Genomic DNA, 27195 nt, shown 5'->3' with positions numbered 1-27195 from the left:
GTATGAACAATGAAAACATTGGCACTTTTAAGTATTTTCCCCCATGACGAGACCACATCTGTCATGCGTCAGTGGAAGAGGCATCTCTGAATTTTGCATAGGGCTTGAGGCAAACATATTGGTGACAACGAAAAACGGAAAGGGTGAACAATGTTATGAAGAGGGTGACTCTGTGACCGTGGTACAGAGGGAAGCTTCAATTTTGCAGAGAAATTGAGACACGGGTCCAAAATAACAGAGATGGAACCTACAAGATTACATTTCAGTAAAAACTGGTACACCAGACCTGTATCAGTGAAAATCAATGGTGAACATGTTCATGGAAGTCATTTACTGTTGAAGCAAACACAGAGAGTCAGACCCGTCTTGTCTTTGGCAACAAGGTTCCTCAAAAGGATGTTAATGGGCCAAGTGGAGTGGCAGTGAAGACGAATGAAATGAATTGCAGTGTTGATTCTGGTAACCATAGGGTTCAGGTATTTAGTGGTGATGGAACTTACTTACGATCTTGGTGAAGAGGAAATAGACAGGGACAATTTCAAACACCCTCTGGGATAGCCTTTGGTAAAAATGACAACATTATAGTGGGGAAAGTGGTAACCAGTTTATTCAAATTTTCAATGGGGAGGGTAAGTACCTGAGCCATTTTTTTAGCAAACTCTAGTTCAAACAAGCCTCCTGGTTATCTGTAGACAGCGATGGTAACATCATTGTTACTGACTGCCAAAACAAACTAATTAGAGACTCTCTTCCTGGTGGACGGCTTTTGCGAACAATTGGTGGGGATTGCCTTACCTTTCCAATTCACTGTATTCAAAACAATAATATTTTTGTTGTGTTAGACAGGGGTGACCATGGTATCAAAATGTTTGATAAGGAAGGGAAGTTTCTGAAGAAATTTGGTAGTAAAGGGGTAGGAAACAAGCAGTTCAATGACCCATGTTGCTTATCAGTTGACAAGGTTGGACACCTGATGATTTGTGATAAATTAAATCACAGAATTCAACTCCTTGATATTCCGAGTGGAAAGTTTCACACCAAGTTTGAGGTAAAAGGAAAGGATATTGGAGGCTTGGGTAACCCAGTCTCCATGGCTGTTCTAAGCAATGGAAGGATAGTCGTGTCAGATGTCCTGCACCACTGTGTTCATATCTTCGAGTAGATTTGACATCCCCCTCTCCCCTGCTGTAGCCTAACATCAATCAATTTACTTACCTTGATGATTTTGATTCACATTAGATAATGGTAATTAATCTTCAAGAAAATTTTGCAGCTTCCTACAAAAGGGTTTTGCTGATGATAGTTGTTCTTAACTGAAATCAGCTGTTGCTTGCATATGATTATTTTTTGGATTACTTTTACTTTATTTCCCAAATCTGTTTATGATAAATCTTTACAACTGGGTGCATTTTTGTTATAATTGAATTATATTGTGACTAACAGCCCCCATATAGATACAGTATAATGTTTAGAGTTATAGAGTAAGTGGAGAAAAAAAGGGGCTGCTAAATGATTTAGAATGAACAATTGAGTATATATATCTTATTAGACATTTTGGTGTGTAGTATTGCTGAGTATTTTTACTCATTGATTTTATTTTGACCAGCCCTACCTGTGGATTTTATTTTGAGTCGCCCTACCGGCTCATCAAATACAGCACAACTCATAAAAATACTCAGTAATACTACACAACAAAAAGTCAGTGTGCCCAGCTGACTGGTTAGACAGGTTTTTTACAGTACAAAATAACCAACAGTCCAAATAACTACAATATCGCAGGATATTTGTAGTCTATTCATGTGTTATTTGTATTCTACTTTGTGCAGTTGGATAATTAGTGACATTATAGTATGCACAATAGTTAAGTAAAGTAGCTGCAGATATCATAGCCTGTTCTATGCCTTCATAGTATGTGTGGCAAACATGACATGATAGCAATGCAGAATAAAAAACAGAGAGTAGTTCCCGTTTACCCTGTTTATAAAGTGAAAACCTGGAACAGGTTACAGAGGTTAGAGTATTCAAGATTGTAACAATCAGAGGAGTTAAATGTCCACACAAAACCAACAAATGTACTCTAACAAATAAAACCTGTGAAGAACAAAAATGCTGATTTTCTTGTTTGATTTAATATCAGTTAGAAGGACAGTAGAATACAATCGAAAACCGACTGAAACACATCATCCTGTTAATCACCAAGTTGTGAACCAAGGAAATGAAATGACATTATACATGTACATGTACTCTCTGATTTGTTGCTTGGTCATTTTCAAAACCAGAACAAAATAACATGGTGATAAACTTCTGGTTCCACGTTGTGGCCTTATCTTCCACTCCCTAAGAGTTTTCTAAAAATATGGTCCTGTAAATTCAAATCACATTGAAGTCCTTTTCTTTTAAAGGAAAATAAAGGGTGAGGAGAGATGCCCATAGCCAATCAGCTTAGATTTGATTTCCCTTGTCTTGTGTCTCATGCCTGCTCTTACGTGTTCCCAAATAATAAAGAAAAAGAAGAAAAGAGAGATTTCACCGAAGCAAATTGAAGAAAATCAAGGGCAAAAACAAATCATCAATTTGATTATATTATATTTACTGCAGAAAACGTTAGTGCGAACCTTACCCATCGCCTATTGACGGCTTTTGTGACCTTGAAATGCGAAAACATAAAACTTTTCTAGAAAAACATTACGCTGGCGCGCGCACTAACATTGAGCAAAAACCCTGTGGAGCCTCCTTAAGCGGTCAGCCCGCCGAGTGCGGTGACCGGGTGACGGCTTAATACATGTTCGACTGTTGCTGGTTTCTCGCGATTTTCTCCCATTGGAGTTGAGAAGATACAGAGGCAGTGAAATATACCACTCCTAAATGATCTTAACCTGTTAACTGGACACAAAGAGCACACAATTTAGGGGCATTGCATGACATACCTTCAAAAAAAAAAAAAAAAAAACAAAGGTAATGAAATCCTTAATAGGTCATCGATTATGTGCATGTCAACTTATATTAGAATCCTCGTGTCAGCTTTGTTTGTACTTCAAGGTAATCGGTGAATTTTCGACCATGGATGTAAAAACCTCGCTAGACAATCTGTACAAAGAAGTATCCTGTTCTGTGTGTATGAATACATTGAGTGATCCAAAACAGCTCCCCTGTTTGCACAGTTTCTGCCTTCGTTGCTTGAAGAATATTGTAGGAACGAGTGGCCGTCATGATATCATCACATGCCCAGATTGCCGAAGAGAGAGTGCAGTTCCAAAAAGTAGAAACTTCGAAGAGTTGCCCACGAACTTTCGTATTAGCAGCTTGCTAGATGTGTTGGCTATCAAAGAATGTGATACTTTAGGAGTAAGATGTGGAAATTGCGAGGAGAGAAGCGCTCAAAGTTCATACTGTTTCTATTGTTGTTCCTTCTGGTGTGACGAGTGTGTTTCCGCCCATAACATTATCCGAGCTAATAAAGAGCACCGCGTGTTGGCCCTCAAAGAATTTAAAGATCATGATATCAGTGAAGTTTGAAGCGATCAATATTTTGTCCAAAGCTTGGACACGAAAAAAAAGAGCTCGAACTCTTTTGTGAGATCTGTAAAGCCGCCATTTGCAACGCTTGTGCCTTGATAGATCATGACGGCCACGCGAAGTCGCTTTTGGAAGAAGTTGCAAATGAACGCAGAATAGCATTGAAGTCTTTGATTGAGACTGAGAAAGAAAGATTACAGAAAATAAAGAGTAAAAGGAGCCATTTTGACGAGAATGTCTTTCAGATTTATGGAAACGCTGCCTTTGTAGAGAGGAGCGTTCAGGAATCTGCTGATAAAATGATATCAGTCATCGAAGCGAAAAAAAAGGAGATGATCCAAAAAGTGAAAAAAAAAAAAAACGGGCGGAAGAGTCGCTCCAGCGTCTTGAAGTTGGAATAAGCGAAAACGAGTTGACAATCACCGAAACAGCGATTGAAATAGCAGAAACGCTTTTGAAACAGAGCCCAGATGCTGAAATCATACGGCCCAACCCATATATCGATCAAAAGTTACAACAAAGAGCAAAGGAGCAAGTTGATGAACTCAACGACCCAGCTATTTCGAGCAGCGTACCTTTTTTGGAGTACGATTTCGCGATTAATAAAAAATTACTCGATAGTTTGAGCGATGAAAACATTGGTACTTTTAAGTATTTTCCCACAAAGACGAGACCGCACCTGTCATGCGTCAATGGAAGAGGCGTGTCTGAATTTTACAGAGGGCTCGATGCAAATCTTGTGCTGACAACGAGAAATAGGAAGGGTGAGCAGTGTTATGAAGAGGGTGACTGTGTCACTGTGGATGTTGAGGACTCTTCATATTTTTCAAGAATGCTGGATACACGAATCCAAAATAACAGAGATGGAACCTACGAGATAAGTTACATGTATTGTATTGATTGTTGGTATTGCAAACCAATATCAGTGAAAGTCAATGGTGAGCATGTTCATGGAAGTCCCTTTACTGTTAAAGCCAAATCCAGACAGTTCAGACCCGTCTCATCTTTTGGAGTACAAGGTTCCTCTGATGGAATGTTTAATGAGCCATTGGGAGTGGCAGTAAATGGACGAGATGAAATTGCAGTGTCTGATTTGGTAACCATAGGGTTCAGGTATTCAGTAGTGATGGAACTTACTTAAGATCTTTTGGTATAGAGGGAAATAAACATGGGGAATTTCACATGCCTTCTGGGATAGCCTTTGATGCAAATGGCAATATTGTTGTGGCAGAAAGTGGTAACCAGCGAATTCAATGTTTCACTGGGGAGGGTGAGTACCTGAGCCATTTTCATGGCCACTCTAATCCTGATATCTGTCCCACAGAGCCTTGTGGCTTATCTGTCGACAGTGATGGAAACATCATTGTTCCTGATTGCAATGAAAAATTAGTTAAGATATTTTCTCCTGGTGGACAACTTTTGCGTACAATCGGTGAAGGTCAGCTCACCTCTCCCAGTCACTGTATTCAATACAGGAGCCATTTTTTTGTGTCAGACAGGGGTGACCATTGTATCAAAACGTTTGATAGGGAAGGGAAGTTACTGAACAGTTATGGTAGTAAAGGGGTGGGAAACAAGCAGTTCAATGACCCATGTTGCTTATCAGTTGACAAGGCACAACAATTGATGATCTGTGACAAATTGAATCACAGAGTTCAACTTCTTGATACTCTGAATGGAAAGTTTCTGACCAAGTTTGAGATAAAAGGAGAGGGTATTGGATTCTTGGGTAATCCAGTCTCCATGGCTGTTCTGAGCAATGGAAGGATAGTCGTGTCAGATGTCCTGCACCATTGTGTTCATATCTATGAGTAGATTTGACATTTCTCCCTCCCCCCTTCCTGCTGTAGCCTAACATCAATCAATTTACTTACCTTGATGATTTTGATTCAGATCAGGTAATTGTTAATTAATCTTCAAGAAACTTTTGCAGCTACCCTCAGAAGGGTTTTGCTGATGATAGTTGTTCTTGACTGAAATCAGCTGTTGCTTGTATATTATTATTTTTAGATTATTTTTGCTCCATTTCCTAAATCTTTTTGTGAAAAATCTTTACAAGAAGATGCATATTTGTTATAATTGAATAATGTTGTGACTGACAGCCTCTACATAGGTAAAGTATAAAGTTTAGAGTTATACAGTAGGTGGAGAAAAAAAGGGGCTGCTTAAGGATTTAGAATGAACAATTGAGTATCTAATGAGATGTTTTGGTATGTGATATCACTGAGTATTTTTACTCGATCATTGTATTTTGATTTGCCTTACGGGCTCATCAAAATATTACACAACTCATAAAAATACTCAGCAATACTACACACCAAAACATCTAATAAGTTATTTACTATCCAACTGCTTTTTTTTGTCAAGTCTTTCTGTTCATTTCTCAGAAGGTGAGAAAAGCAAAGCGGATAGAGATGCATGGTGCACACAGCTGACTGGTTAAAACAAGTATTTTTACAGTACAAAATAAAAACAGTCCAAATAACCATACATTACAGGGTATTTGTGCTTTATTTGCACATTATTTTTACTTTCTTTGTGCAGTTGGATAATAAGTAACATTATAGCATGTACAATAGTTAAGTAAAGAAGCTGCAGAGATCATAGCCTGCTCCATGCTTTCATTAAGATAACTGAGGGTGTGACAAATAGGATGCGTGGCAAACATGATAGCAGTACAGAATAAAAAATGAAGTAGTTCTTGCTCACCTGTTTCCAAAGTGAAAACCTGGAACAGGTTACAGAGGTTAGAGTATTCAAGATTGTAACAATCTGAGAAGTAAAATGTCCAGACATAACCAACAAATGTATTCTAACAAATTAAAACCATGAAGAACAAAAATGCTGATTTTCTGTTTGATTTAATATTAGTTTAGAAGGACAGTAGAATACAATTAAAAACAGAGTTAAACACATCATCCTGTTGATCATCAGGTTGTGAACCAAAGGAAATGAAATGACATCATACATTTATGCCATTCCAATTGTAAGGGATACACAAACTCTTTGATTTGTTACTTGGTCAGTTTCAAATCCAGAACAAAAAAACATGGTGATAAACTTCTGGTTCCACATTGTGACCTTAACTCTTACCCCCTGAGAGTTTTCTAAAAATATGGTCCTGAAAATTCAAATCACATTGAAGTCCTTTTCTTTTAAAAGAAAATAAGGGGGGAGGAGAGATGCCCATGGCCAATCAGCCTAGATTTGATTACCCTTGTCTTGTGCCTCATGCCTGCTCTTACATGTTCCCAAATAATAAGGAAAGAGGAAAGATTAAGGCCACTGAGATGAATCAAAGTACGAGACCAGTGAAGAAATGCAGTAGAAATGAAACAGAGGAAAAAATAAAAGAGAGTCTGTGGCACTTTATCCACAAGGAGTACAAAAGCTTCAAACAACACTGTCATACATCCAGGTAGTGTTCTTTCATCAGATCTTAGAGCAATTTTCAAGTGTGTGTCCAAAGTAATTGACAGGAGTACAATGGTTTTTTCCCCACTTTTCTCAAAAATTGCTCTAGAGTACCTGTGCCACAATCTCAACCAATCAGATACAAACTAAAACTAAGTCACTTGTGTTTTCCTGCATACCTTCCACTAGTTATGTGAATAACTTTGAACATTGGTAGCTTACGATATTTGCTTTTGGTTCACAGCTCTCAATCAAAAAGTACGTATCACGCAAATGCTAATGCCTCCCTGATCTGTATTTGAAAATTCCACACAGTGACAGAGAAGGAAGTCAATATCAAATTTTGCCTGTAAAGCTCCTACAGGCCATATGGGATATGTGTTAGAGAACGTATTTATTATTTACATGTAACTAGTGTTCACATATTATTTGATATTGTAAAACGTCATTTACAGACCCTATTAATGCCCCACTACAAGTAAGTCCATTCTGCATTAATCCACTTCATTTTCAAGTTTGTAAGTAAGTTGCCTGGCCTTTTCAAGTTCATCAGGATCCACCAGGTATCCTCTGTTCTCAACACTTGTGTAATATTCCATTAACTTTGTATTAGGACGAGCTCTTCTTGGAATCCTTTCCCTTCAAACTTTTCTGGTTTAAGTAACAAAAACGAAGGCCCAGTTTGTTGTAATAAGCACATGTAATTTTTCCACCCTGTCGTTCAATGGCTTTTATAGCAGTTTTTTGATGCTTTGCTAACCTCGATATCAACTTTAGCTTGGAACCAAGTTGTACCCTGCCAGATAAAAACAAGTTATGTGTCAAAAAGTACTTTTATTTCCTTGCATTTCCTTTGCAGCATTCAAATATCTTACTAGCTCTCACTTAATGGCACTTTAAGCTCTGGGCCAAGTTGTTCAAAGGCTGATTAGTGATAACCCAGGGTTAAATTTTAATCCAGGTTTCTATATTTCTGTTCAAAAGCCGTTTTGGAATAATTTTACCCATTGTTTTTAGAGCATTCAATTATCAAATTGTAGTCAAAAAGAAATAAACTGAATTTGCTCTTCAAGCTTTCAGATCTGAAATCAAATTTCACTCTAACCCCAAGTTATCTTAACCCAGCTTTGAACAACTCGGCCCTGGTCAAAAACGTACCAATTATAATTCTTGGAGATTGAAATAGATTCTTGAGATAGGAAAGAGGAAGGCATCACTTGTCTAAAGAAAATTCTATTAATCCTGCTGCAATCAAAAAAGCATCATTTTCATAAAAGTAGAGCAGCTGAACTACTTACCCCTCCCAAGCAATACAACCCCATCCTTTATTCTTCCTCCAGTAACTCCTGATCTCCAAAGATGATACATGGTAATGGGTGCATTGGGGTTTAGACGGCCACTGTCTATGAAGAACTGAAGGCGGTTTAAGTTCAGAGGTCTATAATGCATTTTGTATCTGAAAGTCAAAATAGGACAAAGACAATAAATTAACTTTAATTTCAAATATCTAATTCCCCCCACTAGCTGCTGCACATTTCGTTGTTAATAGTCATGAGAATTTGGTGCTAGATCAAGATAACAACTTAAACTCATAAGTTTGAGTATTCTCATCAGCTGTTTGCTAAATAATGTATAGATATTGTAGGGAGAAGCTACAGGTTAATCACTTCTGGGAGTTAAAGGGTTAACAGATAGATATTAAATAAATGAAATATTACAAATTCTCCCTCTTTTAAAGTATGATATCAAAGCATACAGTGAAGTCATTTTTCCACATATCACTTGTGATTTGATGTAAATAACATTTTGGTAATCAAGAGATATATAGATACTAGACAGATAAATACTTATAGATATATACCTTTATATAGACAGATTGATAGATTGGTCGATAGATAGATAGATAGATAGATAGATAGATAGATAGTGTATCAAAATATTCAAAATTTGCATCTTCTTAAGACTGAATTGCATGAAATTTATAAAAAGTTCAAGTTATAACATAAAAATTCCATGAGTATAAAATGAATATAAAAAACTTTGTATAAACATTGTAGCAATTGGACATGGATGGAATAAATGTGCTTGTGAAACAATTAGTGCACTTTTTTGGTAACATAAAATTATTCTGGTTTCTAAGCTGTATCTACCTATGAAATTGAATGTTCTTGGGTAGTAGCAGATGATGGAGTTTAGGCACACAGTATTAGATATGACTGAGTTAAAGAGTTAATTTATGACATGTTCTTTGTGCCTATCTTTCAAAGATCTGATGTTATACAATGCTAGATTTTCAATTATATCATTCACTATTATCAGAAGAAGGGTTTTCTATGAAATTCTTGCTACCTCATCTACCCATATCACAGCTGTTTGGAAGTTACATATGGATAAAAAATACTTAAAAGGAGAACTGAAGAGATGAAGTAAGTAATAATTCTGCTTGCTGACATTTTGTGTAGAAGATCACCAAATTCTGTAGCCCTATACACCCTAACATCAGTATGCATATTCTCAATACTGTTCCCTATACATTTCCTAAGGTGCTGACAAGGAGAATTTGTTTAGCTATTAAGAACATTTTTAGTTGTTGATGATTTCCTTTATTCTCAGGACCTTTCTGTTTAATTCAGGGGTGATGTTGTATGTACTGTAGAAAGTAGATGCTAGTCACTCTTAGGGGGTCAAAAGCTTAATAAGCAAAAAAATTTTTCACTGCAATTCCCAAAAATCATTTAACCTCTATTTTGGAAATATATATATGTTTACACGTACATGTTTTTGAAGCCATGCTTTGGGACACGAAGATAAAGAGGTGTTTGGCCTCCTTCAAATCCAAGCCTAGGTTTTGTATTTCGTTGACCCTGTCCTTTGTGGCCACGTCCAGAAGTCTTTCCACGTCCAGATCCTCTACCACGTCCTTTACGGTGTTGCTGTTTGATTGAATATGTTGCATGTACAAGAAAGGAGAAATTAGTAATGCATCCTAAGTTCAATATACAAATTCTTATAGTGTTCTCCGTATATTTCCAATGGCGCTGTCGAGGAAAATTTTTCAACAATCAAGAGCTTCTTTAGTTGGTGATCGTTTCTCTTTTTCTCGTGACCTTAGTTTGTGATGCTAGTCACTCTTTGGGATTAAGGGGTTAATTAAAATTGGATATTTTGTGGCTGCATGAGAAGTCCATGTAGAGAGCATTCTGACAGAGGTCTTGAAAATTTTGCCTAAGGGTGCAAGCTGCGCAGAGGTGCTACACGAATATTGTACATCACCTGACACAACCATGATATGTACTATACTACTCTTGAAGCGGCAAGTGCTTTTTATTTCACCCAGGACGGACATGTGGGCTAGTATGTCGTGTCTGATCATTTTGTAATACTACAGTATTCTAAAAGATTCTATTTTCAGCTATAGAAAAATACCTACCGCTTTGAATGCTTCAGGTAAATCTCTTATGTTGTTCAAAGCTACGCGAGGATATTGCCTCAATGCCGTTAGATTCTTCTTAATGTGACAAATCGCCATGTTGGCCGCCATGTTGTTCTTGATCGGTCCCAGATTACTCTCAAAGAAAGCGTGACACGGCCTCGAACCTAGTTCACACGTTCACACTTTCACACAAGATGGCGTCGAAATTTGAAGAAGGTCGCCATTGGGCACAAGTTATTTTCACCCATGACAGCAAACCTCCCGTCCTTATTGATAAAGAGCAGATCACACTGGGCAGGAAAGAAGGTAGGAGAACAGGGTACAAAAGGCAATCGAATGTCAAAGATGATTATTTCACCCTTTAATATAATGTATACACGGGAAATCGATCAGCTAGTTAGGTTCTTTATTCTGTATATTATATGGTTAACATGCAGCTTTAGGGCAGATCACTTTCCAAGGATGACTTAGAGATAAATGGAATACGTACTTGTATTTAAAAAGGGAAAAATGGCGATGAAACCCAAAAGATTTCTTTTTAATATGTTTTGGTTTGGTTTTGTTGAATGTGAGTTTATTCAATACACAGCAATATTCAGCTCTTGCATTCCAATCATGGTGAACTAAATGACCAATTAAAAATTTCTCATAAATTAATTCGATCAAAGTGTTCGAATGCAATAACAAAAGATGGCAAGATTTTCATAAACATTGTAATTTACTCTATACTTCCTTATGCATGCAGTTTCTTGATGAAAGAAACAGTGACGAAACAAAAGTTCACTTTACTTTAAGAGTAATGCTCAGCCTTTGTTTAAGAACAGTAAGGGACTACACAGAGATCTTACGTAGAAAATAGTTTGCATTGTGAGAAGGCTCCTGTCATAGCCGTCATAAACTGCAGAACCTCTATTTACAACTTTGCTTTACAACTACAATGTTAGTATCAGCTGTGACAGCTATGACATACACTGTACCCACCCATTGCAAGAGAAAGCTGAATCTAATGTTATATCTCACAGATTGTGATATCAGCTTTCCTGGCTGCAAATTTGTATCTGGTCATCACTGTACTATTACAAGAGATCCAGGTGGCACAGTTTGGCTTCAAGACTTTAGGTGACTCAGTAAATTGCTTTTAATTCCATGCAAACTTCTCACAGCAATGATCTATATACACTATTGCATGTGTTAAAACTTGTGTTAGTAACTTACAGCTTTTGTTTTCTTGTTAGTACCAATGGATCATTGTTGAATGGGAAGAAAATTGACAAAGAGAAGGTAATTATATAATAATAGTTTAATGAAGTCTGTGTGCAAAATTTAAAATTACAGGAAGTGACTCAAATTATAAAGAGATAAAGAGATAGACAAATACTGTACATATAAAGTAAAAAGCCTTTATACAGGCCCAAGTGGCCCATGGGGCCGGCATTAAACTTTGGTTTCCTTTAGCATGAAGCAGCTAGGAGTATTGCTACTCCCCCCTGGATGGGATGCTAGTCCATCAGGGTTTACCCCCAGTATATTTGCTGGTACCCATTTGTACACCTGGGTGAAGAGAAGCACTGTGAGAGTAAAGTGTCTTGCCTAAGAACACAACACAATGACCCCAGCCAGGGCTCGAACCTGGACCACTTGACCCAGAGTCGAGTTGACTAACCATGAGGCCACTGCGCTTCCACTCATTGTACATACAGTCTGGGAAATAGACAGATCATGATGAACAGTTCGATAATCAATCATGTAAACAAAAACCATTAAATTTCACTTGGTATCTCAATAGCTTTACTAGAAGTTGGAAGGTACATGTATTAACCCTTTACACCCTAACATCAGTATGCATATTCTTCATACTGTTTTCTATACATTTCTTAAGGTGCTGACAAGGAGAATTTGTTTATCAATCAAGAGAATATTTAGTTGGTGATCATTTCCTTTATTCTCATGACCTTACTGTGTGATGCAGGGGTTATACTGTTGGGAGAAGTTATATGCTAGTCACTCTCAGGGGTTAAAGGGTTAAAAGAAGAGTGCATAACCAATAAGAAGATCAATTATGGTGAATATCATTATATTGATAGTTAAATTATTGGTAGTAAATTCTGCCACATGGGAGGTCATGATGCTGACATATGGTCCTCTGTTGTTTTCTCTGTCCTCCTGCACATAACAAGAAAGAGGAAAGAAAAGAGACCTTGGAAATCAGGAGCCCTTACTTTTGTGTTTAATCAATTGAACAGAATTAATAACCTGTCACCTCACCCCTCTCTGCAGCCACACACCCAACTGATTTATACATAACCTCTACATACACTCAGTCTGATATTATCATTATCATCATTCATCATCATTCATTATTTATTTTTTTCCTTTTTAACAATACAACATTTTTTTACAGCATTATAATTTATAGAAAGTGAGGAGACCCAGGTAGCCACTGGGCTTATGGGGGAGGGCCACCTGACTTACAACACAATAGTTAAAAAGGGAATAAGTGCTGCAAATGTGTGGTAAAAACTCTTGCAATTTCGTTGTAAAGCTAAAAAGATTTGACAAACAAGTGACTGAAACAGGAAGAGAGTTCCAAATTTTAAGACCTTGGTAGAGAATTGCTTTAGATTTGTACAACATATCTAGTCATATTTTTCTTACCAGAGTTTGTAATCAGTACATTAAAATTCATGACTTTAAAATCACTTGTGTCCTGTATCCATGTAACTGTTAAAAATTTAAAATGGGACATTTTGGTTCGGTGTTTTTGGGTGCAGGACTTTAATTTGGAGCTTATGAATTTTAAGTCTCCCTCAAGTCTGTAATTGGGTGAATTCATTGCCTCAGGGCTTCATAATAGGTCATCTAATTAACCGCCCATTTCTACAAGTTATGATTTGTTTATTCCTTGTGTGTCTTGTATGTAACAATAATAATAATAGTTCATTTGTATATTGCACACATCCACTACTTGTTGGAGATGCTTTACAAAATTATCTCTAAATCCACAACTTCACTCTAAGAAACTTAGATAATAAAACTAGCTATAAACCTTAAAAGTAGAATCCAATAAATTAAAAATGTAATGAAGAATTACTCTTAGTAAATTTAGTAAGAGGGAAGGTCTTGAGTGTTATCTTTAATGATAAAGCTGTACTAGATTTTCATAAATCCAAGGGAAGTGTTCCAAATCTTTGGAGTGTATACAGAGAAAGCTCTATCACCTTATGTTTTGGTTTCACAATTTGGCTATAGCAGCTTTTCTTGAAAGTTTTGAGCATAGATACCTAGAATATCAGTGGGTAATGTTTTTATCTGTATTAAATTTCCCTTTTTGGGAACAAAGAACCCTCTATGCCACTCTCAGGTGATATGTAATACCCATCTGGAAGCAAAGGTTCAGTTGCTATTCAAGCCTTGATTACTTATTCTGTGAGGACCTTACTTGGTGCAAATTAGGCTAATTGCAGTTTTTCTATGGTTATGCTTCTTGTCATTGAGTAATATGTATTTTGACACTTCAATGTAATGATGTAGTTAAAGTGTGTACATTTGTTTGTTGTTGTTGTTTTTTTTTTTACAAATCCTAGTCTTCCATTAATGAGATGTTTTTCTTACAGAAAATACAGATCAATCACAATGACCAAGTACAAATAGTTCATCGAAAGGATCACCCTGGAAGTGGTAAATGCTTTTTCCTAGATACAAAAAAAAAGACTCTCATGTAGCTTTGCTGCATAGATATAATAAATTGGTAAATTCATGTAACATGAAACCTTTCCATATGATATCCAGGCATACATATCCAAAAAACAGGTAATGAGAATACTCAATTTTATCAGGTGGAAGTGTTTTTTGATCTTTCACCAAATTCTTGTAATCATTTTTTAAGGAAATGTAAAGCAGCTTGAGGGGAAAATTAACAATCAAATCTTGCGATTGAAAGGGTTAAGTGTCCATATATGTCTCTATTTTTCTAGATATAGCATTTGTTTTTCAAGATTTAAAGGTTTTGAAAGAAGAAGCAGAATTACTAGATAACACTTTGGAGTATGACAATGATACAGGTAAGTAACAGTGTTGCTCAGGTTGTCTAATGAGAAATATTTTTGTTAAAGATAGAGTACAAGACTTCATTCATTTTTGATATTATACATCTGTAGAGGAAGATGTTTGTGAGGACGAAGATGTCAAACCAAGTGAGGCAGCATTTGTTTCTCAAAAAAGGTCTCATAGTGAGGTAAACTAAGATTAATATTATTTGCATTATTATTGTAATTATTATTACTATAGTATTATTATTATTATTTTTTTATTTATTATTTTATTATTTTTATTATTATTATTATTATTATATTTTTATATTATTATTACTGCACCATATATGTTTCTTTTATCACCTTAAAAACATTTACTGTTTTTGATTAATCTCCACAATCACTATCAATGATAAACACATAATTCAAGGCCACTATTGAAAAATTGTTTTAGGCTTTGTCATTTTGTCCTTGTAAAAATTAATACACTAGCAAATTATTTTACATCTGCATGTAGGAACAGTCTGAAAGCACAAGTACTACAGTTAACTGTTAGCTAAAATGTACATTTAAGGCTGGAGATACAGATGAAGGACCTGTGTCAAAAAGGAAGCATCAAGAAAGTGAAGAGGGAGCTTCCAGTAGCAAAAAACCTGAGCTTCTTCCTCATAACTCCATTGCTGATACTCTGCTTTGTAGTATATGCCAAGTAAGGTTATTAAGATTTTATCATTCCACATGCAAAGGTTTTTGTTTTGTAGCCAGCTGAGTGTTTTGCAGATATGCCAACTTCTGAAGATTTTTACTTCTGTACCAGTCTTCCTTACTGAGTGTTCCTTTCTTGACCCTCCTTAAACTACTATATATATTAATTGTTAAATAAAGAGGGTAGGTTTCCAAAGAAACTGTGGTGCTGTGTTGGTGGGAGAGAGTAACAGGGTAATTTGGTATTATAAACTGAGTTGATAATGTAAATTGGCCTCTGTCAAGAGTTTAAAAGCTGACATTTTGAGTGTTCTCCCCTCATCAGAGACTTTTATTGTTGTTGACCCCTCCCTCATGACACTGGAAAGATGTATTCCATTGAAAGAAGTTATTAGTGTTTATGCTAAATATTAGAATGTGTTGATTGCTTTTTTTTTTTCTTGTAGGACATCTTTCATGATTGTGTGAGGTAAGAGTATCAATGAATACATGCATGCATTAGCATAATGTGTTGTTCTCTCTTGACTAAGAAAATTAATGGATTTTCTATTTGCTAGAAGGCCCCAACCCCAGAATAAAGTTCTTTGCTTAATATCTTCTTGGCACACATGCATTTTAATAAATGTCAATTATTATAAAATATAATTAGTCTATTTTAGACACATTGATTTGACAAAGTTATAAAATTTGAAAGAAATATGATTTTTATAAGTAAGGGGTATATCTGCCTTGTGATAACTTTTCACCAAAATGTCTGACTTTCTTTAGTTTACAGCCATGTATCCATTCATTCTGTGCTGCTTGTTATTCACAATGGATGGATCGCTCCAATGAATGTCCAACTGTGAGTAAAAGTTTTTTTCAAATTGTTTTAATGGTTAAATAATTAAAGGAGTTAGACAGCCTGGTATCCATTGTGCTTGTTCATTGCTGTAAATGGACTTCTCCTGACTGGTGATATTCCATCTGTGAGTACATCTAACCATTCTGCAACTCACATCAAGGCTGGAATTATATATTAATTCTGACTGTGGTTTGCACATAGAACATGGTGATGGAATATTCAAGTCACATCTTGGTCAAGGGTTGTTGTGCCGTAGGGTGCCCAGTAGAAGATCTGATTGAGGGACTTTTTAACATTTTAACAGTGAGCACATGTTGCAGAGCATCAGGTTGCTGTAGGGGAAGCTGAGGGTTTGAGCCCCAGAGCAGGGCGCTCAGGGTCTTAAAATAACGAAGGGGAATGTGTTGCCTTTGCCATGACATGTGTGTATGGTTAGACATTCTAATCATCTTATCTCCTGCATTTTCTCTATGCTGGTCCTTATGGGATGTTAAAAAAAACCCACAACCTTTTTGCAAAGAGTAGGTAACATAGCTCCTGGATTATACAGGTCCCCAATTAAACCAGCAGCAAACACTAAGCTGTTCGTAAACATATTTTCAGGTGCATCTCAAAATATTTGAAGGATAATAAAAACAATAGGCTCTAATTTGCACAGAAATATGCTCATGTATTTGTCCCTGGATTTATCTGTTCCTCAAAGCTCACAGTTTTCCTCAAGCTTTGTCGGAAAGTATTACATCATAACTTTGTGACATGGTATGCATGTCAGTATGAATTCAATAGAAACTTATCTTTACAGGTATTAATTGTCCATAACAACCCATTTTCAGTTTTCAGAGCTAAGTTAACAATTTTTTATTGAACTGCCTTGTAACCCATCCTGTCTTTCTTTTGCTAGTGTCGTAAAAAGGTTGAAAAAGAAAGAATTAGCAAAAACCACATCATTAACAACTTGGTAGAAGCATTCTTGAAGGAACACCCAGGTACAGTAAATGCAGTCTTTAAGGACATTTTTTAACTGGCATTAGATTGCAAGCTATTATGTTTTAGTTTTTAATATTGGAGAATACAGATAAGTAAGCAGGTATCCTTACACCTTAAGAAAGACAATGACTTTTAGTTGTAATTACTCTGTACTTGTATTTTGTCCTGTAAATAGAGAGACGGCGAACAGAAGAAGAGCTAAGAGAAATGGACAGTAACAATAAAATTACAGAGGATATGGTATGTGGCTGTTAACCTTGTAACTCCTATAAGTGACCAAGACAGAATTCCTCCTAATAAAACAACATCAAGCAGACGAGTGATTAAAATAAAGAAAAGTATCAACTAGTCGATTAGTAGTTGATTCAAAACAAAATTCTCCAAACTTAAATCATGAGAATTGTATGGTAGACATTAAGAGAATTACTAACAAAATCTCGGGAGTGAAAGGTTATGAATTAACTTTCATATCAAGTGAGTTGACACAATATCATTTTGCAGTTTTCTTACAGTTTGTTCAGTCATCAGTAACTGCTTTGTGTTAACTTGTTCTATTTTCTTCTGTTTATTTTGCATCAAAACCAGAAATAAGTAACTAAAGCAATCTTTCAATTTAACCCTTTGACTTCTAAGAGTTACTGGCTTCTAGTTTCTCCTTACAGTGTTACCTTAGAATCAAATGTGAAGGTCAGTCGAATAAAGGAAATGAACACCACTTTTAGAAGCTCGTGATTGTTAAACAAATTCTCCTTATCAGCACCGTAGGAAATGTAAAGAGAACAGTGTGGAGAATATGAATACTGATGTTAGGGTGTAAAGGGTCAAGGGTAACATAGTAAACTGAATTTCTATGCTACTACACTCAATTATTTTTCAGCTAAGACCAAAACATATAAGAGGTTTGTTTGCGTCATCATCCTTTGGTGAAGATGATGATGATGGCGAGAGTGATGACAGTAGTGCCAGTGGTGTTGATGACAGCAGTGAGTCTGATGACCCTGATAGAATGTATGAAACAATTTATCATATTTATTTATTGATATTACTTTGTAGATACAATTACAGGAGAAACAGATGGAGGCCTTTAAGACCTAAGATGGCTATGTTGTGGTTCAATTTTATGCTGGGTTAAAATTTTACTTTCTTTTGTTTTTGCGGGATTGTAATGTATGGATTCTCTGAGTTTGAAACAAAGGGAAAAAAAAAAAGAAAACTGAACCAAGGATAAATTGACACCACAACTGGCACACTGCAAGTTCTTGCGCTTGTAATTACCAATCTGAATTATTTTGAAGGGAAAAAATCCCAGTTATTGTAGCCATCATAATACAACAACCCAACCACAACAAGTAACTGATAACAAGTTAGGGTTAAGTTTTGGTTTTAGGGTAGGGGGAGGTGAACAGTCACTGGATCAGATACGGACATGGATCTGGAATTTTCAATGAAAATGAAGAATTTTAAAATCAAGATATCAAGTTGAACCTGTTAGCAGTTTCATAGTTATTCAATGAGGGAAGAAGGCTTGAGTATGGTTGGTAACAACAACAATGCAAACCTTTGTTTGCATGTAACAACAATAGTAAAGCCTTCACCAGGTATTATATGTTTGCATTAAGTATTTTTCTTTGACCTTTACATCAAATCCTTTGCTTTACTGTTTGAACTTGTTTTAAATACTCAAGGTTTCTTGTGAACAAGACCCTGCAAAATCCTCACGCATGTTTAATTATTATCTCTTTCATTTTATAGCAGAGGTGCAACTTTCATGCCTTTCTTCATTGTTGGGGGTTTATTTGGATTTTCTTCTTTAATTAGGTTAGTTTAGAAACAAATTAATTGTTTTTGGTTTTCACTATAATGGGTGAACAGATGGCATACAGTGAGGTTTATAAAAATAAGAAAATAGTTACATGGCAAAGAAAGAGGTTGCAATAAACCCACAGTAGTTGGGAACCTGCCATCAGGCCATGCAATTCTGAGTTATTTTTTGCATTGTAAAAAAACTACCTTTAACTTGAAGGATACTTCAAAATGTCACTATAAGACAAAAAACAAAACTGTAGGAAAGGTAGGAATAAGCTAGAAGGTGTAGAGAGGGTTGCGAAGGATAAAGGTGTGTTAAAAGGATCAACAACGGCAAACTTAAACTACATTAGTTTTCTTAATTTACGTTTATTGTGAACACTCAGGTGACTCCTTTAAGAAATGTAAGTTTGCACTAAATGCTATGAAAACAGTCAAGCAAACCTTTATTCAGTGATCACATAAACTAAGCCATTTAAGTTACATTTTCTTTTGAAGTTAACTGTTATGAATTTAACTCTTTTTATGAAGGTCTGTTCCAACAAACGGTCGTCTCTGTCCTGGATACATTTCCCCAACCACTTTTGAACAGCTATGGCCAGTACTGCTAGTGAAGGTGAGTGTAAGTTAATGAACATGGCATCAGGAATGAGATAGATATAGGTGTAGGTCAATGCTGTTACTTAATTTTCCATGCGATAGGGTGGCTTGGTATTTTGGAAGATGTTCCAATGTTTATCCCATGAGATGAGAAGCAACAGGAAGATAGACTTTGTACCATGTTTTAGAGGTGTAAAAAACCGAACTCTCACCAGATGTGCATGTAACACCGTTATACCCGTTGTATGATTAGGGAAATCAGGTTGTCAAAAAAACTGGTTCTGAAGAGGCCCAGGCTTGAATCAATGCTCTAAACTCAGATGCTTTTTTTTATATTCCCTGGTTGTAATCAAATGAATGCTGAATCTTGTTCTTCATATGAATTCTAGTTTACTAATCTGGTTGAAAGGTGCATCAACAAGTGTGACACCACCTGACTACACATGTACTCATGATCAGATCCACATACTATGTCAGTGCTGTCTTCATCCAATGCCACACAGATGGCCTGATTCAATGACAGCAAGTATTCCTGCCCAGAAGTGTAAGTTTGAGATGTGTAAATGTTCTCCCTCTCAGGCAGTAACAGGTAAAATTTTACTGCCTGCAGTACTGCTACCTATATATGATCTTGCATGGAGAATCGAGATTCTCTGTGTTCCATTAACACATGTATCAGCTGTCTCCCACAGTGGTTAACCCTCTGCTCCCTAAAATCAGTATCCTTATTCTCATTACTCTTCTCTACACATTTCATTTGGTACTGGCAAGGAGATTTTGTTTAACAATCAAAGCTTCTTAGATTGGTGTTCCTTTTTCTTTATTTTCATGATCCTAATGAATGATTCAGCAGTACCACTCTATGGAGAAAACTAGGTGCTGCTTACTCTTAGTGTTCAAAGAGTCAACGTGTGTTTTAGTGGGAATATTGGTTTAGGTTCAGTTTGTCAAAAGGCATTTTGCCATTTGCTATGGGGCTGTCATGGAATTGGCTGTTTGGGATGTCTCAATAAATTCAACGGTAAAGAATAGTAACCAAAATATTTTACAACTAAATTAAAGTGTGTATTTATTTGTGTCCTAAATCCAAACCACATTGTTTGAAAGAAGTGAGACAAGCACATACTGGTGCATGTATAGATTAGTGCATTGAAGTTTATTTCCCCAGACATTTGTTCTGATAGCCTTGTAATTATTATAATTATATATTTTTTATTTGTGGCAGATTTCAGTATTGGAGACCCTTTCTTGGTAATAATCAACAACAATCCATATGATCCAAAATACTTAAGGTAAGTTTTGAATAGTGCCATTATCCTTTAAAACAAGATGCATTTTTTTTAACCTTGCAGTTTATGAACCATGACTTGGTTTCAGCCCATGAAATGGCAGGGGGACCACTTTGTTATTTTTGAGCAAATTTACCTGATGTGTAGTCTATGATATTGTCTTCTTTTTTAGTGATCATTGTGTAATGTGTAATTTGCACAACGTAAGTAAATGAAGCAAAGAATTCTCTTTAGTGCTACCCTAAATTGTTTTTTTTTAAAATTTTTTTTTTTGAGGGACTTTTCCTCATGAAAAGGTATTTTTCAAACAGTTATCCAACACCAGCTCCTTGATGAAGCCTCAATAATGAGACTCAGGCTGGAAAATTTTTGACTCAATGAGTAAGAAATCTAACCCTTTCACTCCAAAATATAACTATCAATTCTCTGCATTAAATTAACGTTAATCCAATAATATTCCCTTGTTTAATTGGTCTTTCTTCTCAACACTTTGTACTTGAAATTGTAATGATATATTTAAGGAATATTCCCTTTTGGTCACACCTGTGAGTGAAAAGGCTAACACGTCAACATTTTCATTCTCGACAAGATTACTTAACCGAACAAAACATTTGTGAAAAAGACTTGTTACAGAAGTGTGTGCTAAAGCTGGACTCTAAAGAATACACGACAGTGGGTGGGTGGTGCGTTTTATTTTTGATCTGAAGTAGAAGTGTAGAAGTGTCTATTAAGGTGTAGGAGGGATCTTCTCGTGAGGGAGAGGAGGAGGGGCGGTGGGGGAGATGGGTGTCCAGCGCCAGCGACCTTCTGGCGTTTGTAGGCAAGGGCTAAGTGCACTCCAGTCACTCCAGGATCCTTCTTCCCCCTCCCTCCTTCCCCCCCCCCCCCCTCTTGCGGCTTTGCAATAGCTTAAAAGATGTTCTTGGGACTTAAAGCTTTTGCTTTCTTGTGCATTGCAGTCGATGTGAGACAGAAATCCATGGGAGACCAAGTTTGGTTCGGATTAGCGCAAGGTTCGAGTTAGCGCAGGTTAATGTTATTGGAAGTCAACTCAACTTAAACCTCAACACAAGTGAAGACTAAAGCATTCTTGGTTATTTTCCTCCTATAGATGCAGCAAGCCATGATATCAACTCAGAAAGTGTGCTCTGTTACAGATGTGCATTGCGGAATTTCAAGGAGCTAGCGTATCAGTTTCGTCGTGACATACCAATGGATCAGCTACCAGGCAAGTATCCCAGGAGTCTGTCTTTATTTTTATCACTCTAATGATTACATGCAGGTGGGATTGGGAGACTCAAAGTTCGTTTACCAACAAAAAAAAATTGGGACAAAGTTACAGAGATAAGATACCCATCGGTTAAACATATTCATAGGTGAAAACATGATAAAAATGGACGCAGCAGTCTATAACACAGCATGAGATTAGAGCGCTTTTCGATGGAGTTTCGTAAAATCAAAACCAAAGCTATCCAGACAACCGCCAGAAGAAAGGAGAAAACCTCAAGAGCCAATCCCAGCGATAAAGACGAGGTTGGTTTTAGTTTTGCATATGATTGGTTGAGAGAATGGTGGGAGTTTTCTGGACCAATCACAAAGCGATCTCGGATTACTCTCCACTCTCAATGGTAAATTGCTTTAATACACCGTCGAAGTACAAGCATGATCCATTAGCTGTCCAGTTGGAGCTGAAAACCAATTACGTTCTAGAATTTTGATATCGGTTTGATTACAGATGAAAACATTATGTTCAAGTCAAAGGTAACCCTTTGTGCGCATGTCCTTTCTGATCACAGAGACAGTGCATAGATGTGCTGATTGTTATTGGGGTAAACATTGTCGAACTCAGAGGACTAAACCACTTCATGCAAGGTAAGATTCTTGTTGGCAATAGTCATGCTAAGTTATGCTCTCGTTTCAGTGTCTGGTTGGAGGAAAAGTGTTGATATTCAGCGTACTCTGTGTTCTTTTTGTTTTCAGTCGCTTCAATCACATTTGTGAACAGACAAGATTTACATAGCTGAGATTATCTTTATCAGCAAGAAGTTTGCCCAACAGTTTGCCAGTAACTATTACAGTAAATAATGCATGGTGCATCATGGACCACACTAATCAAAATACAAATATATCGCAGCATACTTTTTCAAACTGATATTGTCTTCGAAACACCTCATTTGCGTGTTTTTAATGTTTATTTGAATAAAAAAGAGATGAACAATTTTTACAAATTTGGTCAAAATTCACTAAGTAATTATCAAATATGACAATGCTACATACTTATTTACAAAAGCTTTGAAAATGATGTTCCAAAAATTAAAATCTTTGTTCCTTAAGACATGGTTGCTCACAAAAGTTTTCAAAAGACGATGAAATATAACGAACTCAAAGTTACAGACAACGCCCGGCTTTGAAGGTATTAAGCAATTAGAGAGATTAAAGACTTGGTCGCCCGCATTGACGATGATCTGTGGAATGTTAAAAGAGAATCCGAGTCAATGTGACGATTTTAAGTCAAACGAAAGTACAGGTAGTACTACAGTTAACACAATGCTAAATTATTGACAGGTAAATTTTTGGCATTTAATTTACTGAACAGCACTACACTTACTTCCGTATATTGTGTTACTGGCAAAACACCTTACGAGATCTTGCGACAATGGTTCAACTTCGGGAGCTTATAACATGCATTTTACAGTTTACTTATATTTTCCACGGGAAACAGTGCTCGCCATAATAAGATGTAATGGGCGATGGTAAGGATATGGACACCTTAGACAGTTGAAAAAAGATTAGGCGAGTACTTTGCTAAAGCTGAAGGGTACACTGGCAATTCTAATTGTCTAACTGGTTTGTCACGTATATTTCATCACTTCGCACAGATGTGGACTGTTAAATATGTGCAATCGTATTTTACAAGTTCTCTTCTTCATACCCATTAGCTGGCTCAGTGAAGGCTTTTGAATTTGATTCAACATTCTTCATGGCTTCAAGATCTTTTGCTTTGACTGGAAAGTTTTCAACTTCAAGACATCCAGCGTTTTCCAATAGAGTGTCAAACCATGATGGTTGAAGGTCGAAATAATCTTTGCCTAGATAAAATAAATGAAGTTTTGTTTCATGATGGCAAGGCAGAGAATTTCGTTTCCACATAAAGATACCTGAGTTTTTAGCTTAATGAACCAAAAGTGGATTAATTTCAGCGAGACATTTATTCTAAACCGCCGCAAAAACCGTAACCTTGAGCACTCGATAAGGGAGCAAGCTAACTCTTTTCAATTTAAGCTACCTCCTCCGAAAAAGGGTTGATCTGACTGGATAAGCCACGAGTCTTGAATGCAGCAGAAATCATAACAGTTTGAGCCTAAACAAAGTTGGAAGTAGGGATATGTGTTGGTTTTTTTACGACTTTGGTTTTCTTGGAAAAGAAGTTGACCTCAATACCAGAGGAATCTGTGATATATTTGTGTGATGTAACACCTCATTAAGTTGCTCATTTTATTAGAATCAGGCGAGTACATTGCAAAAGTAAAGCTGAAGGGTACATCGACAATTCTAATTGGCTTAATTGGTTCGTCACTCTCAGAATACACTACTTCGCACAGATTTGGACCATCACTTATGAGAATCGTATTTTACAAGTTTCCCTCTACAAACCTTTCTTCTTGGCTTCAAGATCTTTTGCTCTAACTGGAACATTTTCAACTTCAAGACATCCAGCGTTTTTTGATAGAGTGTCAAACCACGATGGATGATGGTCAAAATAATCTTTGCCTAGATAAAAAATAATTAAAAAATCAAAGCCGGTGTACGGAAGAACATGTTATCAATCGTAGGTATCTAGCTGTTTGTGACTCATAAGACTACACTGCTTTCGCGCAGATGTGGACTGTGGAAGAATCTTATTTTACAAGTTTCCTTCTTCGTACCTTTAGCTTGCTCAGTGACGGTCCTCGAATTTGATTTAACATTCCTTAAGGCTTCAAGATCTTTTGCTGTAACTGGAAAGTTTTCAACTTTGAAACATCCACCGTTGTTGGATGGAGTGTCAAACCATGATGGTTGAAAGTCAAAGTAAACTTTGCCTGGTTGAGAAAAAAAAACGAAAAAAAAGAAGAAGAAGAAGAAGAAATGAAAATCAAAGTGCATGGAAGAACTCTTATTATAATCAAAAGATTATTGAAAAGTTGCCAGAGTAAAATTGTTCTTCTTGTCTTGAGGATGGAAAATGGTATTTACAAGTTGTGCCTTTAGAGAAATGGGAAACACTTTTAAGTCAGGCCCGTAAATGCTGATTTCGTTGATTTTGAGTATGTTTCATTTTCCTTAGCTTGTGAAAGAACCAATTTATTTTCGGTGATAGGTGATGTAGACCCCTCTTTCCTCTCTAATTACGTGCCCTAACGCTTTCCTGGAACATAAAACGAGTTCACAAAGACGAGGCCTTCGTATCAACCGCGTTGTCACCACTCAGTTGATACGACGCCATCCCACTTTGCATACTCACCATTAATCGTTTGTGGTTTGCTCCGGGACTCTTCTGCTTCTGTTTTATTCTTCTGGACAGTAAAATTAAGGCCCCCTTCGAGCTCGGCAATGTTCTTCTTTGCCTCCTGTAGCTTTTCGTCTATTGATGCCATGTGCTTGACAAAATCCGATTGAGTTGTTTGCACAGTTTGCTTTAGCTGGGACAGTTTTTCTTTAAGATCAGCAATGTCTTTGTCATTTTCAAAGAGAGTTTGCTTAAGAAAGCCAATCTCCTTCTCTTTAGCTGTTAAAACACAAATTAATGTTACAATTACTTATTATAAACGTTTGAACAAATTCAAGGTCTGAGTGATAAAGTTAACCGGGAAAACACAAAAGACGGAACTATGACGGAACGAGAAACAGGAGGAAGGAGGGAGGGGGTAAACGACTTATTGTCAGTTGAGCATTGGCAACTCTTAGTAAAATGGCTTCCTAGTCCGCGCGCACTTTTCTTTTCATGCATGCGTGGCCACATAAAACTAACCGTTAATCTCTGTTTCAAGATAGATGATCTTCTGTGTTGCTTGTTCCTTTTCTCTTGCAGACTGGAAAAAAAAATTGTCAAAAATGGTATCTTTTTAATTAACGAAATAAGAAGAGAGCAAAAAAGCTGGGATAAGAAACATTATCAACTTGCAATCCCGCGTGAAGATAGTGGAATGTCGAAGAGTGGCGTCATAATCTTGGAATTTCATTTGCGCGCGCTTTTTCATCTCTCCACGAAGAAAAAGTTTTTTTAAACTCAGTTACCTGAACGCCTTTAATGCAGAAAAGTTCTAGTTGCGTTAAATGTTTCGTCAATGTTGGACAGACTTTGAAATGAGCTACTTTTGGAGGGAATCGTTTTACAATTGAAATTAACCAATTACGACCTATTTTCACAGCTTCTGTATTGAATCAGGTCTAGTTGCGCGTTTGTTGCGAAAATCACTTGAGCTTCTTTTTTTCATGCCCCTTCGGATAACAAATTGTAACTTCTAAAACAACTAAACGTACTTTTGTAACGAATAAAAGGAGGTGTAATGATAGGAAACGCCCACCTCATTAGCCATGATTCGTGCCCCGTGTAAGGCCTCCAAAGGCTCATGATAATTCTCAGCAGAACGATTTGTGACATTGACTTCTTCATCAAAGATTCTCGTAGAACAGGATTTCCTAACCAAGTCTATGTCACCTGACTTGTTTTTGTTCATTTTATAACTGACATCTTCAATCAAACCATTCGATAAACAAGAAAAATGCATTCTCTTTCACGGTGCTTTAGCATGAACCGAGCTCTTGATGCGAAAGAAAGTTTTGATTTGTTTATGACTAGTTGCATGGAAACGTGTTTATGCCGTCACTTCATGACATCACGCCGGATTTAAAGCATTAGGTCTGGGCACTAGAGTTTTCTTGAAGCGTTATTCCACCAGAGCTGGACATTAAAATGCTTTTATAACGTTAATGAATAACACGTAAAAATATCAGCAGACAACGACATACATATAACTTTTCTCAGCAGAAGTGAAATAATATTATTGCGTGGGTTTCCTAAGTCCAGAGCAAAATGTGCGAGCATTTGGTACATTGTTTAAAGAATGGCTAATCCGTGTTCAGAGAGCAAGCGATTATGAATGCAAAGACTCCGAAAACAAGGTAACTCCTTAGAACTTGAAGGGTGATAGCTTATCCGGCTAGCAATTTAAATTTCTGCCATTTTACCGCTACCGGCTGGTTTCTTTGCATTGTTTTAAAGTGAAATTTTTAGGGTGAACTTTTTTTAACGACTAACGGCTAAAATTCATCGATTTCATGCGCCTGAGAGCTTTTTTTTTTGCCGTTTTACTTCGATTAAGTGCCTTCCTTGCAATAATCTCCCCTTCTTTTTTAAGCCGAAATTTGAAAAAGCATCCGGGCACCTATTCGAGGAAACGTGATAACTAATTTAGTTTGATCAGAAACTCAGAAATGGCCCTGTGCTTAAAACGAAAAGAATGCCAGTATTTATAGAAAAGTAAAAATTTGTAAGCGAAAACGAAGAACGAGTTCCATCCTATGTTA

General features: G+C 36.6%; 4 protein-coding genes and 1 pseudogene across 4 annotated transcripts; 3 read left to right on the top strand and 2 right to left on the bottom strand.

Moving 5' to 3' along the window:
• Positions 1-3022: 3022 nt before the first annotated feature.
• On the top strand, positions 3023-7216 carry LOC131768937 (E3 ubiquitin-protein ligase TRIM71-like; annotated as a pseudogene).
• A 176-nt stretch (positions 7217-7392) lies between these two features.
• LOC131768941 (large ribosomal subunit protein uL15-like) lies at positions 7393-10486 on the bottom strand. The gene is given in 7 exon segments (XM_066162531.1): positions 7393-7567; positions 7570-7597; positions 7600-7674; positions 7676-7731; positions 8235-8386; positions 9706-9863; positions 10361-10486. Coding segments are annotated over 7 exon segments (723 nt in total). The 5' UTR covers positions 10472-10486; the 3' UTR covers positions 7393-7424.
• Positions 10487-10544: 58 nt separating this feature from the next.
• LOC131785166 (E3 ubiquitin-protein ligase CHFR-like) lies at positions 10545-19637 on the top strand. The gene is made up of 15 exons (XM_066162854.1): positions 10545-10669; positions 11386-11482; positions 11599-11644; positions 13978-14041; positions 14338-14424; positions 14521-14597; positions 14969-15103; positions 15546-15568; positions 15868-15943; positions 16845-16929; positions 17106-17170; positions 17808-17938; positions 18683-18748; positions 19268-19352; positions 19590-19637. Exons 1-15 carry the CDS (start codon positions 10558-10560, stop codon positions 19635-19637), a joined length of 1197 nt encoding a protein of 398 aa, XP_066018951.1. The 5' UTR covers positions 10545-10557.
• Positions 19638-20897: 1260 nt separating this feature from the next.
• On the top strand, positions 20898-24796 carry LOC136276931 (E3 ubiquitin-protein ligase CHFR-like). Its single transcript, XM_066162297.1, has 5 exons — positions 20898-21301; positions 21585-21638; positions 21737-21853; positions 22422-22497; positions 22606-24796. Exons 2-5 carry the CDS (start codon positions 21605-21607, stop codon positions 22643-22645), a joined length of 267 nt encoding a protein of 88 aa, XP_066018394.1. The 5' UTR covers positions 20898-21301; positions 21585-21604; the 3' UTR covers positions 22646-24796.
• LOC131784645 (uncharacterized) lies at positions 23322-26396 on the bottom strand. The gene is made up of 6 exons (XM_059101462.2): positions 26193-26396; positions 25637-25697; positions 25130-25393; positions 24552-24707; positions 23558-23714; positions 23322-23394 (listed from the first exon to the last, which is right to left on the bottom strand). The coding sequence occupies exons 1-6, from the start codon at positions 26394-26396 to the stop codon at positions 23322-23324; spliced, it is 915 nt and encodes a 304-aa protein (XP_058957445.2).
• Positions 26397-27195: the final 799 nt, after the last annotated feature.

This window comes from Pocillopora verrucosa, chromosome 2 (assembly GCF_036669915.1).
Source record: "Pocillopora verrucosa isolate sample1 chromosome 2, ASM3666991v2, whole genome shotgun sequence".
Classification (NCBI taxonomy): Eukaryota; Metazoa; Cnidaria; class Anthozoa; order Scleractinia; family Pocilloporidae; genus Pocillopora; species Pocillopora verrucosa.
The sequence above is the reverse complement of the archived record's forward strand: the minus strand, read 5'-3'. Positions and strand labels throughout refer to the sequence as shown.